The sequence below is a fragment of the Lathyrus oleraceus genome, chromosome 1 (assembly GCF_024323335.1).
Source record: "Lathyrus oleraceus cultivar Zhongwan6 chromosome 1, CAAS_Psat_ZW6_1.0, whole genome shotgun sequence".
NCBI classification, from domain to species: Eukaryota; Viridiplantae; Streptophyta; class Magnoliopsida; order Fabales; family Fabaceae; genus Lathyrus; species Lathyrus oleraceus.
In genome coordinates, this window is record NC_066579.1 from 15,047,154 (window position 1) to 15,068,195 (window position 21,042).

Consider the following 21,042-nt stretch of genomic DNA (forward strand, 5'->3'; position numbering starts at 1 on the left):
GAGATTCATCCTAATTACTTAATCGATTTTAATGTGGAGATTCATCCTAATTATTTAATTGATTATAATATGGACCTAATTACCTAATTGATTACAACTACCTAATTGATTGTAAAATATTGCCTTTGAATATGTGATCTTGGACCTCTCTTTGTTGCCTTACGGTATTAGGGTATTACGGTCATGTCCCGCGAATGTGGGGATACACTTAGCACAGACCCTTCGATTAAATCATCATGTCCCTACAAAATAAGTCATAGTCCCTCGGACGGTGCCTTCGAATATATGACTTTGTCCCTCGATGACCCTTCGTTGTAGAGATGACCCGCGAAGGTAACTCTCAAGTTAAAGAGACAAAGGCTTTGGCTTCGGCAGATGTATGGTACAATCCTTACGTGCAAATGCAAGGATCTCTGAAACAAGGAGACATATTTCGCACAAAAGAGGAATGTGTAAAAGCCATTAAGAAATTCCACATACAACTATCATCAAATTTCAGAGTAGACAGAACTGACGCATCGAGGTATAAAGTTTATTGTTCGAATGAGCACTGCCTTTTTAGGTTGTCAGCTTCGTAACGAAAGAGGAGCGAGTCTTGGGAGATTGGATCAATGGGTCCAGATCACACATGCATGCTGACATACCCAATGCATGATCATCGTAAATTAAGCTCTCAGCTAATATGAGATGAAATATTATTTGTCATTGGCGATAATCTGTCGTTAAAGGTGAGTATAATAATCTCGCATATTAGGGCAGAGTAGGAGTACACTCCATCATATAGGAAGGCATGGATAGCTAGAACAAAAGCTGTTGAAAAAGTGTTTGGCAATTGGGAGGAATCTTATAAACAACTTCCAAAATACCTGTTGGCTCTAAAACACTATGCTTCCGGGACAATTTTCAAGATGGAAAATTGCCCGCATATACACCAGATGGTACGTGTGCTGTTGGAAATAAAATATTTCACCGTCTATTTTGGGCTTATCAACCGTGTATCATAGGTTTTTCTTTCTGTAAACCAATTATATAAATTGATGGTACATGGTTGTATGGAAAATACAAAGGAACTTTACTGATGGCAGTGGCACAAGATGGGAACAACAATATTTTTCCGATCGCCTTTGCCCTAGTTGAAGGGGAGACTGCTGAGGGATGGGGTTTTTTCCTAAGAAATCTCCGATTGCACGTTGCACCTCATCCTAACTTGTGTTTGATCTCTGATAGACACCCCTCAATCATCAGTGCATATAATAACATTGACAATGGCTGGAAAAATCCTCCTTCAACGCATGTGTTTTATATTAGACATATTGCTCAGAATTTCATGCGGGAAATCAAAGATAAGACGTTGCGTAAGAAGGTTATCAATGCAGGTTACGCATTATCAGAACCTTCTTTCAAACACTACCGTGAGGAAATAAGATTGTCGAATGAAGATGCAGTTCGATGGATCAATAGTATTCCGTTGGAGAAGTGGACTAGGGCATACGACAACGGTCAACGTTGGAGCCACATGACAACAAATCTTGTTGAATCAATGAACTCTGTCTTCAAAGGCATCCGTAACCTACCAATAACCGCTTTGGTGCAAACTACATATTTCAGGCTAGGGGCGTTGTTTGAAACCAGACACTCAAAATGGAGTTCCGTGTTGCAATCTGGACAGTTGTTCAATGATGCTTCAATGAAATTCATCAGACATGAAGCTGCCAAAGCAAGCACACACGTGGTTACGGTATTTGACTGAACTAAAAGTTGGTTTAGTGTTGCCGAGTCCATGGATTATAATGAGGGCATGCCGATGGGAAAATACATAGTCGAACTAGATAGAGGTTGGTGCGACTGCGGAAGGTTCTAAGCCTTTCGTACCCCCTGCTCCCATGTCATTGTGGCGTGCTCAAAGGTTCGAAAGGATCCATCCTACTTGCTATCTGAAGTTTACAAAGTCGCCATCCTTTCAAATGTTTATAAAATTAGTTTTTCGGTAGTGGAAAAAGAGGATTATTGACCAAAATATCAAGGGGACATCGTCTGCACAACGAAGTTATGAGAAGGAAGAAAAAGGGTCGCCCTAACAGCACCCGGATTCGAACCGAAATGGATACGGCGAACAAAATGGTTAGACTATATAGTTCATGCCGTCAACCAGGTCACAATCGTAATAACTGTCCTAGTGTTGGAACGAGCACAACCAGATAAATTCAGATGTACCTCTGTTGCTATATATGGAAAACTAAATTTATTTCAAAGTACCTCTGTTGCAATATATGGGAAACTAAATTTACGTTATAGTAGACGTCTGTGACAAAAAGACAATTATTCATAAAAAATAACACAAACAATTAAAACAACTAGAATACAAAAACTATGCGATTACAACCATAAAAACAATTTTGAACATGTAATGCATCATCCTACGAGCGTCTTGGTCGGTCTTAATATCCAGCCATTCACGCACTTCTCCGTTTTGGTTGAATGTGGACACATGCCATTGTATTCTTCTAATCCGTTCATCCTCTCCAATTTCTCCCTCTAACCAACTGTACAACGTACGATTAAGACGTTCAAACGTATCTGTGTTCCATAGTCGAACATGTATCGGAGCCGCAACGGCAGAAAATATTACATCAACATTTCGTTTCTGAATGTATGTAGACATTGTTGAAACAAAGAAAATTGAAATTGATGTTTGAACTAGACTAAGAGATGAATTTGAGTGAAAATAATTGTATGCAGGGCGTGGTATTTATAGAGACGGAACATCTATTCGACAAAACACGTGGGTGCCACATGAATTGGCGCCCACCATACAAAACACACTCAGGCGCCAGAGGCATTGGCGTCTCCTCATGAGGGCCAATGCAGGCGCCACAAGCATTGGCGCCTCCTCATGAGGCCCAATGCATGTGCGCCAATGCTTCTGGCGTCTCCTCTTACTGGTATGGGGGTGCGCCAATTCATCTGGCGCATCCTCTATAAACTTGGTTATTTTGATATTCTTTTTGAAAAATTGGTTATTTTCGATTTTTTTTGAAAAATTTGGTTATTTTGAAAAAAAATCCTACTAATAACTATTGAATTTAATTGAAATACAGTGACAGTGTAAAAGGATTTTACACCGTCAGTTAATCCTATACGTTGAATATTGAAATAAGTTTGACTTTTATTTTAAAAATCTATAAAGTAATGCAAACGGATGATGGTGATGAATCGACAGTGTAAAATTTTTTACACTGACCGTGCATAATAATTAATCTCATAACTATTACTCAATCTTTAAATAATGATTTATTAATAATAATTATTCCATGGCTACCACTAACCTTAGAATGACCACTAAACATATTCACTATATCTAGGGCTTTATTAAAAAACACTCAATTAAATTAAGCGTCACCCTTAAAATATATCTGGATACTAAATAAAATACATACTCTCTCAATAAAATTTAACATTGCTATATAATAATAATAATGTTATTGAAATATTTTTATTCAAATTTTATCAAAAACAATATTTTTATTCAAATATTTAAGTTCAAATATAAGTTAAATTATAATATATATATATATATATATATATATATATATATATATATATATATATATAATTTTAACTAATATAATTTATTAAAAATAATTATATAAAATTGACCATGCCGTCTAGTTAAATTTTAAAATTTAGCAAAATAATTTGTAAATGGGTAATTTTCTGCGGATGCCGTAAATATTGAAAGCCCAAAGTTTAAAAATTTAAGCCGGGCCATGTTATGTTGGGCCAAACCCTATTATCTCTCTTGAGCTGAAGTAGGGTTTAGTTTCATCAGAGGAGAGAGCAAGAGGGAAGAAGAAGCAATCATGGAAAAGCTCGAGCAAGTTCAATGCTTCGGCCGCAAGAAGAATGCTGTCGCCGTCACCTACTGCAAGCGCGGCCGTGGCTTAATCAAGATCAACGGCGCCCCCATCGAATTGGTCGAGCCGGAGATCCTCAGGTTCAAGGCCTTTGAACCAATCCTGTTGTTGGGAAAGAGCCGTTTCGCTGGAGTGGATATGCGAATCCGTGTCAAAGGCGGTGGTAAAACCTCTCAGATTTACGCCATCAGGCAGAGCATTGCCAAGGCGCTGGTTGCTTTCTACCAGAAGTATGTTGATGAACAGAGCAAGAAGGAGATCAAGGATATTCTTGTTCGTTATGATAGGACTTTGCTTGTTGCTGATCCTAGGCGTTGTGAGCCAAAGAAGTTTGGTGGGCGAGGTGCTCGTGCAAGGTTCCAGAAATCTTACCGCTAGAGGTGTTTTTGGTTTTTCTTATATTTCAGTTTTCGGGTTTTAGTTGGAGTTTTTATTTAGGGTTTATTATGCTATAACTATTACTTGTTTTTTGGTAATCGATCTCTGATTATGCTTCATGTTTTATGATACACCTTTTTCTGGTGATTTTGTGTATTATATATTGCATGATCAAACTCTTAGTTAATGCTTCTTGTGACCTTTACCTTTACCAGTGATTTTGTTTTGTCTATGTGTATTATATATTGCATGATTAAGCTCTTAGTTAATGATCAAGCAACTATTTTTTCAAGAATTCTGTCTTTGGGTCAAATTTAAGCCGACTTATTAATAGGGCCGCTAACAGCAATTGGTATTGTTTCCCTTTTATTCTACTAATATAAAAGCTTTTAGTGATGTCAAATATGCAAATTTGTTGTTCTCTTTCCACATTCTTTTCAAATCATTTCAAATCAGACATCTATTTTTCTCATCTATTCTTCCACATTCAGTCTTCTTAAATTCTGTAGGTTGTTATAGCTACTGTTTTTAAGGGTTTTAGGTAGGTTGGAACTTAATTTTTAGTATTTATGTACGTTGTTAAGTATTTATCTGGTTTTCAAGGCTCACAATAGCGGTCATATGCGCAATGCCTCTATTCCTATCCTTTTATTTTATGATATCCAACCATAAGAAACATACCCAAAGGATTGAATGTGAAAATGATTTGAAGTGATGCACAATTTAAGTACAGCAAAACAAATTTACCATTGTTATTTTTTTCTTCATGTTTGGCGCTTCTCGTTTTGTAGCATCAAAATAGGGTGGTAATTTGGTGTTAATTAATCAGACTTTACAACTGAACAACAATTAATCATACTTTACAACTGAACAGAAGTGTTAATAACTGATAAGGATAATTTCTTTTTGTTACATTTTTGCCATCACATAAAAATTGTATCACAAACCAAACTCGGTACATATATTTATCAATGCGATTAATCTGAAATTCCAATAAAGCAAATAATATACATGTTCCCAATCAAAATCTGCAACAGAAAACCTCTCAGAAAATCAAAACCTTCATATTTTTTATGTACTACAATTGCTTGATTTCTCGTGCCATTGCTTCTATCATTTTGCTCCGAACCCTTAACCGTGACCTGAGGAGTTTGCAAAGTACTTTCTTTTTCAGATTCAACAAGGGAGGCTCTCTGTACATCTAAAGTTTTTTTTTGCTTTCTTCATTTTTGACACTGGTATGTATCCCTTTTTTATGATCATCCTCGGCTAGCATATGGTTGCGGAGTGAAGCTCGTTTGATCAAGTTCTTCTTTTGAGACGGAATGTATAGTACTAGTTGCCGAGGTAACCTTGTCAAAAACTGATGTTTCACTAGATGAAGCAAGTGCCTCGAGTTGCTTCTCAATGTTGATGATACTTTCTTGGCACTCTGCGAGATTTGTTGAGTAAGTGATTACTTCAATTGAGAATATAAATAAAATTGATAATACCGACGATTGATATGACAAAGCTTGATAGCAATATGTAGAAAAATATTTGTTATTATTAGGAGTTGATGATAAATGTTCTTACAGTTTGATATATCTTTTCTTCTTCGCATTTGCCATTTGTTGGGGGAATCCTTCCTCGCAATGCTCTTACCATGTATAAGAAATCAGATTCATTAACCAAAAGGAAAAGAACATCGCAAAATGCTTGAAATTGAAAAGGGTGAAAGGTGTAAAGAAGTTTTTTTTCTTCCTGTTTACCTTTCTAGCTGGAGTTGAAGCTCAAGACATGTTGCTTCTAACTCCTCGCACTGAGTTCTTTTTATTCTCAAATTCAAATTCTAGCGACGAAAACTTTTGATAGATGTTATTCAATTTTGCTTGCGCTATTGTAAGTTGTATGTCAAGATCTCATTTATCATAATTTGTTTTTCAATCTTCTCTTCAACCATAGCTTTTGATTCTTTCAATGTCGCTATTTCTGATTCTAAAACTCCGATGCTATTTTGCGCTTCATGACACTGTTTTGTCAAATTCTCACTCTCTTCAATTACTGACATAAGCTTTACCTCCAAGTCTTTCTTTGCCGATTTTGTATTTGTCAAATCATCTTTTAATTTTCTAATTTCTTCAACAAAATCATACTGACTAGTCTCATCAGACCGATCATCTGGATTCACACTAGAAGGCGTGCAGAAAGATTGTTTATCATCAACATCAATTTGATTTTCATTTACGGACAGAAAATAGTTTAAGTGCTTCTTTATCTTATCCATTGCAATTGGGGCATTTGTGGAGTTAGTGCATTTATTAATGCTCCAGTCCAAGCAAATGCAACTTCCTCGACAAAATTTTCGAAATCGGCTCTCTCTGTTAGTAAATTTTTGCAGGTGTGAACAAGTTGATGCAAAAGTGGATTCAAGTCTGACCCTCAATTGAAAAACATGAACAATTTATACGTCTGAATTTTGATTCTCCTCATTGGAGCAATTCCTTCAATAAGCTTGATGATTCTATGAACTGCTTCTATAAAACCACTGAAACTGTTAACATGAAAAGGATCAAATTCTCCAGGATGAATCGACTTTCGAGTTATATCGGATTTGCAAGCAGTTGAATGATTTACACATCCGAGCGCGATTTTTATGTCATCAAATAATTCATCGAGACTTCGTTTCGATATGCGTTTCTCCTCCAACATGGCATTCAAAACAATTTGAAGCCAATCAAATGGTCTTTTATACCTCTCACCAATGCCAAAATCTTGTTCAACTGGTACTATCTCCCTTCCAGTTACATCAGATAAGTATCCTCCTCCTTTCGGTGTATCAACCGAAACAATAGCTCTTTTTCGCGTCTCAACAAAATCATCCATTGAATACATGTCATGATGAACTTCCAATGCTTTATTGTTCTTGTAAATTTTAGCCTCCAAGACTATTAAATGTTCGAGTTCTGAGATAAGCGCGTTCTCCTAGGATCCAGAAGAGAGAGCCCCATCATCACTATGTCATACCCCAAAATTCACCCTACCCCGATACAACTTTCATTTGATCCATGTCCCTACTGCACATGCATGCATTCATTATTTCATCATCATAATTTCATTGAAATTTCATAACCAAATACATATTACACAGACTTAAGGCATGATGTTTACACCTGGAAAAAACCGGGGTTATCCGGTTAAAGTTCTGGAGAAAAAACCAACAAAATAAGGGAAAAATCAATTTTTGGACTGGGTAATCGATTACCCTAATCATGGTAATCGATTACACAGACAAAAATTGACTTCCAGGCCATTTTGGACTGTGTAATCGATTACCCTAATCATGGTAATCGATTACACAGACAAAAATTAATTTCCAGGCCATTTTGGACTGTGTAATCGATTACCCTAATCATGGTAATCGATTACACAGACAAAAAATTGATTTCCAGGCCATTTTGGACTGTGTAATTGATTACCCTAATCATGGTAATCGATTACACCTGCACAGACAGCAGCAGTAACTTTGTTTTTCACCACAAAGTGACTTTCTTTCACCCACTTCAACCCCTTTACTTCCTCTATAAATAGAACACTATCCCCACTCATTTTTCAAGCTTGAAAGTCACAAAACCTCTGCCCAAATCACATTCAAGCTCCCTCTTTTCAACCTAAACCCTAACTCACCCAAACCCTCTTTTCTTCTTTGAACCACCCAACCACCATGTAAAAATCCACAATCTCCACACAACAAAAACAATAGCAAACTTGTGACCTTCACTTACATAATCATTCACCACCACCACATAAACATACAACTTTCTTTCCTTCCATTTTTCTACCACAACAACCATAGCCACCCTCTTCCAAGCTTTTTGCTTCATTCTCAAACCCAAACACAACAACAACCTAGTTTTGACACCACAATCTTGGTAATATTTTGGACTCAAACTCCTTGACATTTTTGATTTTTTTTTATGTGTGGAAATGAGTTTTTACTATTGGGTTGTGTTTTGAGAGAGATTTGAGTCAACTTTGAGACAAGTGGGTTTTGTTAGGTTTACACCCTTTTGGAGATTTTTTGCTCTTACTATTTTTTATCCACCATTTTCAATCAAACTTTGTATTTTATTTCATTTGCTATTTATTGTTGACTTATTTTCACATTTATTTGGTTGATGAGATCTATTAGATCATGACGATGGTTGTTTAGAGTTGATAAAACCTTCAATGATTCAAACCTATTAATGATTGATCAATAGATCATTCATGATACTTTGAGGCATTGATAGGTTGCCTTTATTTCAACAATATTTGGGTCATTTGATACATAGATGAAACCATTTTCTTCCCTCTGACATCCTCTGGAAAGTACTTCCTCAGGAATCTCTCTCTGAACACCGCCCAAGTGATCTCAGCACTCCCAACAGCTTCCAACTCAGTGCGGGCAGCAACCCACCAATCATCTGCTTCCTCTGACAGCATATGCGTACCGAACCTGACCTTCTGGTTATCGGCACACTCAGTCACTCGGAAGATCCTCTCAATCTCCTTCAACCACTTCTGAGCACCATCTGGATCGTATGCTCCCTTGAACATTGGAGGATTGTTCTTCTGGAACTCACTCAGTTGACGAGCAGCTCCTAATCCCACAACATTCGGATTCCCTCCAAGTACTCCAGCTAGCATACCCAGAGCCTCAGCAATCGCAGCATCGTCTCTACCTCTTCCAGCCATCTCTATTCTGAAAACCCAACAAGCTAAACAATAAGTACTGATAGGGTTACACAACACCTATCACGTACAGGGAAACAGAATAATTACGACTCGACTCGACCAACTATGCTCTGATACCACTAATGTAACACCCTTCTAAAATATCCCAATAATTAATTAAAACAACCAAACATAAATCAGAGTAGATATGCAATTTAAGGGTGTCACACTTGACACTTCACACCATTCATCAAAACAGTTCGTCATGCTCATTTATTAATCAAAATAAAACATTGCACAATTCGCAGCGGAATAAAAATCTAACAACATGCAAAACATGTAACACATTACATGTAAAGTTGTTCAACAACCAAATGAAAACAAGTAAAACATCCCGTCCCGATGTTACATCTACCAGAGCATGACTCACTAAGGAACTACACTAGACTCCAATCACTAGCTTCTACTCAATCACTGCTCGTTACCTGAAACATAGTTGTAAGGGTGAGTTCCTCAATCGATATAATAAGCATTATAAAATATCATGTAATGCTAAGTAAATTAACACATTTCATCACCCTAATCATATTACACATTCAGCAACGGCAACATCAACTCATCATCATACTCAACACAACACAAAACACACGTATAATATTGGAATACATCCATTCATATTATACGCCATACATACATTATGCAATGAGACTCCATGCATGCGGTACCGACTATTCGTGAACATATAGTTCAACCTCACCGATCAAATCCAGATACGGCTACCAAGCTCACTAGTCCCACTCATTTGAGACCTAGTGACTCACATCACTAATTCCTCACCATGGGAATTAGCTACCACCCCAAGGGCCATGCTATGCACGCTAAATCACCTAGCATGCAAACATCAACAACAATCCACAATAACTCATCACTAATTCCTCACCATGGGAATTAGCTACCACCATAAAGGCCATACTATGCACGCTAAATCACCTAGCATGCAATCATCAACAACAATCCACAATGGACATATGCTCACACTCTAAGCCATAAACAGTCCATTCACAATTGCATACATAACAGATACATTCACAGTATTATGCATATTTATCACATAATCATATCATGTCAAATAATAAATCACAGTATTAGCACGCTCTACTAATACCTATACTGCTCAAAACAACGGGAAATGACCCCTACTATATCATACACCCATATAGGCTAATCATCAAATACGTTCACAATATTTAATTATCAATTTTCCACTTTTCCAACAGTGTTAACCGGTTAACGCCCTGGGTTAACCGGTTAACGCAACACAGAACACGCTTCCTGGCACATTTTAACAGTGTTAACCGGTTAACACCCTGGGTTAACCGGTTAACGCAAGACAGACAACAATATTTCACAATTCATAACAGTGTTAACCGGTTAACACCCTAGGTTAACCGGTTAACGCAAGACAGAAAGCTGTTCCTGCGCTAACACGAAGCAGAATGCAGAATTCTCCGCATTTTCCGCCGTTGGAGGACTTCCGGACCTCCGATTCCAATTCCGTAAAAAGCTACACGTTCGGAAAATCACAACTCACCCAAATATAGATTCAATTACAGCTTTAACATAACTTATTCATCACAATTTTTCAGCACTCATCATCCCAATTAGGGTCAATTCAACGGTTTATTACTACCCATTACATGTTAACCCATAATACCCATTAAGCGACGATAAACCCCCCTTACCTGAGTTAATCCGAAAAATCCTTTAGCTTCAAGCTCTTCCTTCTTCAACCTTCTTCTCCTGCTCTTCCTCTATGCTCTTTCTCCACTTTCTGTCGCTTCTCTGATTTTCACGTGAAAAAAACCCTTTTTACCAAATGGAACTCTTTATATATATTCCAACTTATTATTCCAACTTATTATTCCAATAATAATAATTCCAAATAATATTCCAATAATAATCCAATTATTTAATTAAATTAATAAATATACTATTAACTTAATTTAAATAATTATCATATTTTATCGGGGTGTTACATGCACCACTTGAAAATTTGCTAAAATTGGAAACCAAGGTGCATGGATGCATAGGCAATGATTTGGGCCTAAAGAATGATGCAATCCAACTTTAATTCGTGCAGAAAGAGGACTGGGGTCATCACATGGAAGCATGCAAAGAGGAATGATCATTTGAATCCAAAACTTGCCAAAACAAATCCGACAAAGGAGCCATGTGCAAGTCCCTCAATTTTGGTCCAAAGGAAGTGATCTTGGACTTTTTGGAAAGGTGAGGTCAAGGGGAACAAATTTAATGCTGAACACTTTTCCATTTGAAGCTTGGATCATGATGAATTTTGAGGTGGAAATTTTGAAAATCAAACATATTTGAAAATTTTCTAAGTACCAAGTCAAATGTTCACTTCTTCCACCTTCAATAACTTTTGATATGGACTTAAAATGGAAAGAGATAATTCATAAAAGTTGTATCTCTTTAAAATATCTTCAATTTGGTCACAAATTTGACCTCATTTGGATTTGGCATGAAGGAGTTATGCATTTTAGAAGTTGAGGAAAATCACTTGTTCAATGGTAATGAACTAAAATGACCTATAATGTTTCCTCTTGGCACATGCATTTTAAATTTGAATTTGAACTTATTACAAACATAAAAGTTGAAAAGGACATATTGAATTTGATAATGGAACTTGAATGGCTTCATCTCATAAAAATTGAGCAAGTTATGGTCCTTGGAAGTTAACCTCCTAACTAGGGTTCATACAGAATGACCTATAATCTTTCACCATAAAAAATGACTTTCCAAGAAAAACTATATTTTTACTTAAACATTAAAGTTATTTGTAATGTGATAAGGAGTAACGTTTCTCTTGGAATCATTTTCATATGACAAAAAGTGTAGGAGATTGGGTCTAGGGAACCCCAATTTTGACCAGTTGACTTTCTCTGCTCAACCACCATGAACTAACTTGCTAACTTGACATTCTCTTGATATTTGGGACTCATGGAGGATCATATATGTGTAAGATGATGTAATATGAAGTATCCCTTGAGATATTTGATCAAATGTTGAAGAAACTTGTTGAGGAAGTCACACAAGATACCCAGATGAATTAGGGCTTCCAAGACAAACAAGCTTCAAACTCTTGATGATTTTTTTGATCAAAATGATATGTGAAGGTTATGGGGACCCATATATGATGTCTAGAGTCATTGTGAACCATCTCTTGATTGATCTCCTTGCATTGAGGGTCTTAAACCCTAAATATGAGCTTGATGGAGCATGGGTGAACACACACACTACCTACAAAAGAAACAAACTATACATTGACATATTTTTGGTATTTTGGTTAGTAAATAATGAAAAATAAAGTTTGATACAATCAAGTGTGCTTGGTGACCTCTCCCAATGTAAACCTAATGAATAAGGGGTAAGGAGGATACCAATGTGTGATCCCAAAGCCAGTGCATATGATGAGATAACATGAGGGATCTTAGGGTCAAAATTGGGGTCTTACACTATGACATATTCTAAATACGCTGTCTGGTCGTGTCTACGATCTATATACGGATACTTAGTGTACAATAGAAATCTGGAAGGCACTCAAGTTTAAATTCAAGGCCGAAGAGGAAGGTACGAATAAGTTTTTAATTTCTAAATACTTTGATTTTAAATTTATAGATTTCGAACCCATTCTTCCCCAAGTGCACGAGTTACAGATTCTTGTGAATAAAATAAAAGCCGTGAAAATAGACATTCCTGAAACCTTTCAAGTTGTTGCAATCATTGCAAAATTGTCAACTTCGTAGAAAGGCTATAGAAAGAAATTGATGCACAGTTATGAGGACTTCTCTCTAGAGAAAATCCAGAAACACCTTCGAATTGAGGAGGAATCGAAGGGAAGGAAGAAATTAGAATTTGTTGGTCTTTCCAAAGCAATGTTGTGACCAACAAAGGAAAAAAGGAAACATGATAGCATGAAGAGTCATCTTGTACCTAAAAAGGAACATAAAAAATTCAAACATTCTGGCGGTCCTAAAGGTTCAAAAAGCGGCTGTTTTATGTGTGGAAAACTCGAACACTATGCTTGAGATTGCAGGCATAATAAGTCAAAAAAATGATATCAATCTTGTTCATACAAATGACGACATAATCGCTATGGTAAGCGAAATAATAGTAATCAAAGGCAAAATGCAAGAATGGTGGTATGACACATGTGCTACAATGCATGTCTCTTATGAAAAGGATGTTTTTAAAACCTATTATGAGGCCAATGATGAATAAGAAGTACAAATGAGAAATGAAGTACGATCAAAAGTTGTTGGAACCGGATCCGTCAAACTAAACTTCAATTCTAGAAAGAAAGTCACTCTTGTTAGTGTGTTTCATGTCCCCAATATGAATAGGAATCTTGTTAGTGGGGATTTATTGGGTAAATCGGGAATTAAATCTACATATGAATTGAGCAAACTTATATTGACCTGTAATGGTGTATTTATAGGAAAAAGATATTCCGTTGAGGGAATGATCAAACTATATACTACCGACAATATTATTAATGAAATTTCTAATTGTGCTTACATGCATGAGTTCGTTTCTTTATGGCATAATAAATTATCACATACCAGTATTAGTTCTATGAAGAGACAAATTAAATCTGGTTTGGTCTCATGTAATATAAATGATTTCAAAAAATATGAATTATGCGTTAAATCAAAGATGATTAAGAAACCTTTTAAACGTGTTGAAAGACATACAAATCTCCTTGATCTTGTACATTCATATTTGTGTGAATTTAGTGGCATGTTAACCCATGGGGGAAACAAATATTTCATTACATTCATCGATGATTCTTCTAGATTCACATATGTATATCTTTTAAGGCATAAAGATGATGTTTTTAGTGCCTTTAAACTTTACAAAGGAGAAGTAAAAAATTAATTAAATAAAAGTATCAAAGTTCTTAGGAGTGATAGGGGAGATGAATATTTTTCTACTGAATTTGATACATTTTGTGAAGAATATGACATTATATATGAATGCTCCGCACCTCACACACCACAACAAAATGGTATAGCCGAGAGGAAGAATCAAACATATCAAGATATGATGAATGCAATGTTAATACATTCCAAATTGCCATTTAATTTGTGGGGTGAGGCCTTACTAACCGCTTGCCACATAATTAATCGAATTCCTTTGAAGAAAACCGATATTTCCCAATATGAGTTATGAAAAGGTAGAATATCAAATATCGATTACCTCATAGTATGGAGGGGTGTATCCTACTATAAAAATATGGTTCCTAAGAGAACGAAATTAGGACCTCATGGGACAAAACATGTCTTTATAGGTTATGCACGAAATAGTAAAGCATATAGACTCTTAAACTTAGAGTCTAATGTAATCATTGAATCCCGAGATATAAAATTCTTTGAAAACCTCATTACTAAGGATAAAGAATCCGAGTCTCCCTAAAACAAAGATATCGTGAGGAAGATTCTTCTCGGAGTATCGAGATACAACCCGAAAGTACCTCTCAGATCATTGAAACACAACCCGAGCCTAGGATAAGCAAAAGAGTCAGAAAAACAAAGGATCTAGAACCAAACAAAATATATTCTCAACTTATTTCTTTTTATCTAGTTGAAGGAAACTGTGAGAATTATGTACGGAATATTCCTATTATTCTTCAAGTACAAGATGATCCTAAAATTTACAAGGAAACAATGGCTTCGAGGGACTCTTCATTTTGGAAGGATGCTATCCAAGATGAAATGGATTCAATCACGTCAAATTACACTTGGGAACTTGTTGACTTACCAAAGGGATCAAGGCCCATTAGATGCAAGTAGGTGTTTAAAAATAAGTATCATAGTGATGGTACATTAAATACATATAAGGCAAGATTAGTAGCAAAGGGATTTACACAAAAATAGGGTGTTGATTACTTTGACACATAGTTCATTAAATGGATGTTAAAATAACATTCTTAAACAGATGACCTTATAGTTCATCAAGTGGATGTTAAAACAACAATTAGAATATTGTCCGCCTTAGCCTCTTTGGATGACCTTATAGTTCGTCAAATGAATGTTAAAATAATATTCTTAAATAGAGATCTCGATGAGGAAATATACATGGAACAACCAGAAGGCTAAGTGCTTCCTGGAAATGAACAAAAGGTGTGTAAACTTGTCAAATCCCGATGTGGACTAAAATAAGCACCAAAACAATGGCATCAAAAATTTAATTCTGTCATACTTTGAAATGGGTTTACTTCTAACTCGTGTGACAAGTGTTTATACACAAAGGTACAAAAATATTGTAATATTCCTTTGTCTATACGTTGATGAAATGTTAATAATTAGCAACAACATGGATGGAATATTAGAGACAAAAAAGTTTCTAATTTTCACATTCAAGATAAAAGATCTTGGATTAGTTTACACAATTTTAGGGATCAAAGTATGGGGAAATAATGGGGGTTACGAACTTAGTAAAATACATTATATAGAAAAAATGCTTGATAAGTTCAAACACCTAAATTCTAAGGAAGTAATCCCTCCTTTTGATCATGTCGTCAAACTTCAAAAGAACAATGGAAGAGCAATGACTCAATTGGAGTATGCAAGTGCAATAAGGTGTCTTATGTACTTAATACAATGTACCAGACCATACATATCATTTGCAATTAGTAAAATGAGTAGATTTACTAGTAATTCAAATAAAGAACATTATAAGGCAATCACAAGGATTTTCGACTATCTACAAAAGACCAAAAATCTTGGCCTTCACTATGGTAGGTTTCCCACCATACTAGAAGGATATACCGATGCAAGTTGGATATACAATATTAGAGTTCGTAAACCCACAACTGGGTGGATATTTACACTAGCTGGAGGAGAAATATCTCGGAAGAGAAAGAAATAAACATGCATTACTCTTTCAACCATGGAATCAGAGTTCGTGGCTCTTGCTTCCGCCAGTCAAGAAGCAGAATGGTTGAGGGACCTTCTATTAGAAGTTCCGTTGATAAAAGACAATGTCTCAAAGTTGTTGGTACACTGCGATAGCCAAGCCACTTTAGCTAGAGTATTCAATGAAATGTATAATGGAAAGTCTAGACACATAGGACTTAGATATTCCTTTGTGAGAAAATTGATTAAAGATGAAATCATTTCACTCACCTATATATGAACGAGCTATAATTTTTCTCATTTGAGACTGCTTGCACAAAACATTCCTTCAAATTGATGCCTATGATCATGCTCTTGAAGAAGTCCACACTTAATCCTAAAACTAACTCAAAACCATGCAAAACACTTTGATACTCCATAAGTTCTTTCACGAACTTTTGCCCACACTCACTAAATCGTCTACAAATTGAAGCATTTCGAAAAGTGTAAACCCTCAGATACTTTGAAAGGTTCTAACTCACCCAATTGAATGACATTTGCATTAAGTCCGTAAGACCTCCTACTACAAGTAAAAACAGAAAAGGTTACACGGGATCCTCTTGACGCAAACATTTCCATACTTGATAATCCTTTGTCGGACTACCATTCACTAAGACAGACATGCTACTTGAAACTACGCAAACTTCCATCCACTTCAGTCATCGATATTCAAATCTCACTTTTCTCATTATATATCTAAGATATTCGCATGGCACACAAACATTTGCCTTCTCGAATCCTACCTTCATCAACAATAATTCTTTTTTATTTCTTTTGGCAAAATTCGCCATTCCATTAACCAACACCCATCTACTTGCATATTTCATATTGAAAGTTGAATTCATATCACTTTATTTTATTAGAGTCATCTAAAAGGGAATAAATTACTCACAATTTATTCTAGGTGTAATAAAAGAAAAGAAATGATATTCTAGCACCATTTTAGGCATGCAACAATGTATACAAATATGGTTTATATACGATGTCATATTTAATTAGTTTTTTTTTCCTTTTTAAATGTTAAATCAATAGTTATAAATAATTAATCATTGCTTTTGTTAAATATATAATTTTTTGTGTTGAAGTCGAAATAGTATATCTGTATTCGTCAGTCTTCGAAGATTCTGTATTAATTGTATTTAACAAAAGGTCAAATACAATTTATCAAAACATGTCGTTGTCAAATGAGTCAACCTCAACAGAGTCGAAGAAGACTGACTTAGCTTAGTTTTAGTTGAGTTATTTATTTTGTGATTACTTGAATGTGCAAGTAATCTCATCTATAAATAAAAAATATCTTCATTTCATTTGTATCAAGTTTTGTAATAGCATTGTCAAATTTCAGAAATAACAGTTGTGATTAACACACATTATAACAAACGTTTAAAGTATAGTTTACACATCAATACAATCTTCTTCTTCCTCCAAAATTTCTCTTTCTTTTATTTTCAATTGTCTCATTTTTTTTTTCCATTTCTCTATGTAGTGTAAAATTATCTTGCAATCAAGAGTAGTTGTTTCACCTGAATAAATGATGAAAAACAAGAGACGTGATCAATAAAAATATTGATTTTTTTATAAAAATTGATTCGGTTAATTTTGAAGTTTTTCGGAAAAGATATCAATTTTTAAGTGTTGAAATAACACCCTTCTTAAAAAAAAAAGTTTAAATGGTTTCTTATTAGTAAAGTAAAAGCAGTCAGGACGGCCGATGTAACTGTGCCTTAAACAATTGTGCTAGAGACGGGTGATGTAATTGACTAGTACAAACAACTCATGGATTAAGTTGAAAGTAAATCAAACTTTGTAAGTCAACTAGCTCCTTCGCAATGTAGTCCCTATAAATAATTAACATATCACTCATGAGAAAATAACAAAAACACCAATTCTTCATAATCCTACTAGTTCCTTACCACCCATAATTGTCTCTCTTCATCCATAATATAATGTCTATAAGTTTGCATATGATTCGGCCAGGTCCAACAACATTGTTTTCGTTCTTGTTAGTGATCCTCCATCTATCAGCATCAGGTAATGCTTATCTACAAACCTATGGATTAATATTTATTTTGTAAAAATGTTACATAATGATACATTTATTTGTATATACATTTTTAAGAAAAAAGCATGATAAAATATGATTGAACTCTTGTCTAAAAAGCAACTAGTGATTTTCATTTTTCATTACTTAGATCAATTGCGATTCATTCTACACAACGGATGCAACTATAAAGTGTGGCCAGCTTTATTTACTACCAGTGAAAATAGAAATTTTCAAACCATTAAACATGGTTTAGAACCGCATGATCCGAACACAATCACAACTCCTGATGCGTGGAATGGCTATTTATGGGGCCGAACTCTCTGCACAGGCACAGAAGGAAATTTCACATGTCTTACCGGCGACTGTGGTACCGCGAATGTGTCCTGCGATGAAAACGGAACCGTGCCGCGTGCTACCCTAGCCGAATTTCGTTATAGCTATGAAGGTGGAATTTACTTTTACAACATTAATGTGGTAGAAGGTTTCAACATTCCCATAGTAGTGACTCCTATAAGTGAAGCCAGCCAGAATTTGAATTGCATAAGTGCAGGATGCCCTATGAGTATAAATACTATTTGCTCTATAGAAACTTGTAAACCAAGTTCTTACTCTCCCACATTCAAGAAAGCATGTCCTCAGGCCTATAAGGATTCTTATGACAATGGGACAAACACATTTAGTTGTTCAACTAAGTCTTTCAAGATTATCTTTTGCCCAGCTTTCAGGTTAGACCATGCAGGTTTTTCACCCTCTCTAATTTCATTAAAAAATCTTAGCTGTTTTTTTTTTTTTGAGTTTTGTTTCATGATTTTGATTTTTTATTTAGTTTTGTTTCATAAGTTTTAAGAATCTTTAGTGAACAATATGTGTTTAAAGAATATCTTTTTTGTTTTACTTTATTAATAAAGACAACTGATTTAAAGACCACTGATTAAAAGACGGAAAGAATAAGTAATGGAAAATGAGTGAAAATTTTAGTGATGAATATTTATAAAGAGAACAATGGATATCCATGGCACGGATGATAGTCTCCTATTATTTGTCCTCATTTCTTAGATACTGTTGTTTAAATAATTAAAAAAAATATAATTATCTTAATTTTTTTATCCTCTTTTAAAATCATAAAAAAATCAGATTTATCACATAATAATACTTATAAAATAAATCACATTTATTATATTTCTTCTTTTATCAATATAATAATAATAATAATAATAATAATAATAACAATTTTAAATTTAACAAAATAATATTTATGTAATTTTGATCATTATTAACGGATAAGGATACTCACGAATATGAAACTGTCAAATTCGTATTTGTATTTGTTTACTATCGGATAATTAAATATCCATTAATTTTATTCGTGAACACAATAATTCATCGGACATGTACCCGTGGGGTGTTTTACCCGCGGATATCCATGAATACAATTTTTTTGTCATCACTAAATGTGGGTTCGGAGATTAGAAGCAATGTTTTAAAAATTGAATCGGAGATCGAATAGATGAAACTTGTGATTTAAGGTTCAAGTGGTTCAACCGGTTAAACATACGGTCGAACCGTTTATTAAATAAACTAACAACATAAAATTAATTTCATAGATATATCACGCATAATCATATGCTCACAAATTAATAAAATAAATATTTCTAAAATTATTATAAATTTAATACAACAATATCGATAATACATATAATAACATAACACAGTTCTACAATTCATTTCAACCTTCATTTAAGAATAATTTGATCAAATTAAAGAATTATAATAAAATAATAAAACTATTTCAAACCAAAACTAAAATAATAGAATATAATAACTAAAATAAAGTTCAAATACTTAAGAGTACCTAAATTAAATTAGATAAAATACCAAAAACAAATAATACAATATACTTCATTAAACAACAAAAAAACGAATTTGAGTTGAATTACGACAAACAAGTCTTAATTGACAACAACAAATATATTGACTTGAACGACAATCAATATTGAGTTGGACATTGTGATCATGTTTGAAAGAGACAGCGTGATGCTGATGAAGTATGGTTGAAAGAAAAACTATAATGAACTCATAAAATTTAGAAGTTTGTATGGTTTAAAAAAAACACGGATTTTCTTTTGTGATTGGAGAATGTATGATAAGTTTTAATATTGATATATTAAAAAAAATTATAAAAAAATATTTAATTCAATGTATTTTTTTGAATCAGACGGTTTTACAAAACTGATTCCGATTCTTTGGTTTGAATGGTTTTGGACGGTTCGATATGGGTTTTTTGATTTTACTCCGGTTTTGATCCAGTGGTGATTTTAAAAGATTGACCCAACCAGATTCATCTCTGATTCTTGATCGAATCAGTTGAAACAGACGATTCGGTTTGATTTTTAAAACATTGGTTAAAGGATTTTATTTTATTTTTTTAATTGATTTTATAATGTTTAGTTTTTTTTTTAATTTTGTTTTTAGCTTTTTAAAATTAATGTCAATTAATAAAAAAGCCAAGAAAAAATAAAAATAAAAAACTAAAACAGCAACTCCGATGTAAGAAAAAAAATTATTAACTAAAATATTAATGGCTAAGATAGTTGCACAATAATGTAGTAGTATTTAAGATATAAGTGGGGTATATGATTTAGTAAATAATTTTATTGATAAATTTATTGAAGGAGATTATGAGCAGTTAGATAATTTTTTTAGTAGAAACAAAAAGGAAGAGTTGAAATTTTTTAAATGAAATCTATTTAGTTTTAATTGTTTAGGTAAGCGAAACACACTTCTAAATAATACTTTAAAAAAAATGAAGTTGTCGATCAAACCGAAACTGATTCAAAATAAAAGATAAAAAAGAAAATATTTTTAATTCAATTTTAAACGAATACTATATAATTGAATATGTAAGATTTGTTTATGCATTCAAACAACTAAAATATTTATTATAAAAAGTGGAAGTTTAATACATATTTTTTTAGTCTATTAACTTAATTTAATGATACGTTTTAGTCTTTTAAAAAAATATTATAATATTTCTTAA

General features: G+C 34.1%; 2 protein-coding genes and 1 pseudogene across 2 annotated transcripts; 2 read left to right on the top strand and 1 right to left on the bottom strand.

The window, feature by feature from the left end:
- The first annotated feature begins 3,762 nt into the window (after positions 1–3,762).
- LOC127129536 (40S ribosomal protein S16) lies at positions 3,763–4,503 on the top strand. The gene has a single exon (XM_051058713.1). The coding sequence runs from the start codon at positions 3,861–3,863 to the stop codon at positions 4,290–4,292; it is 432 nt and encodes a 143-aa protein (XP_050914670.1). The 5' UTR covers positions 3,763–3,860; the 3' UTR covers positions 4,293–4,503.
- Positions 4,504–4,912: 409 nt separating this feature from the next.
- On the bottom strand, positions 4,913–14,269 carry LOC127087478 (uncharacterized; annotated as a pseudogene).
- Positions 14,270–15,956: 1,687 nt separating this feature from the next.
- LOC127087490 (thaumatin-like protein 1b) lies at positions 15,957–18,844 on the top strand. Its single transcript, XM_051028375.1, has 4 exons — positions 15,957–16,111; positions 17,939–17,992; positions 18,221–18,730; positions 18,832–18,844. Exons 1-4 carry the CDS (start codon positions 15,957–15,959, stop codon positions 18,842–18,844), a joined length of 732 nt encoding a protein of 243 aa, XP_050884332.1.
- Positions 18,845–21,042: the final 2,198 nt, after the last annotated feature.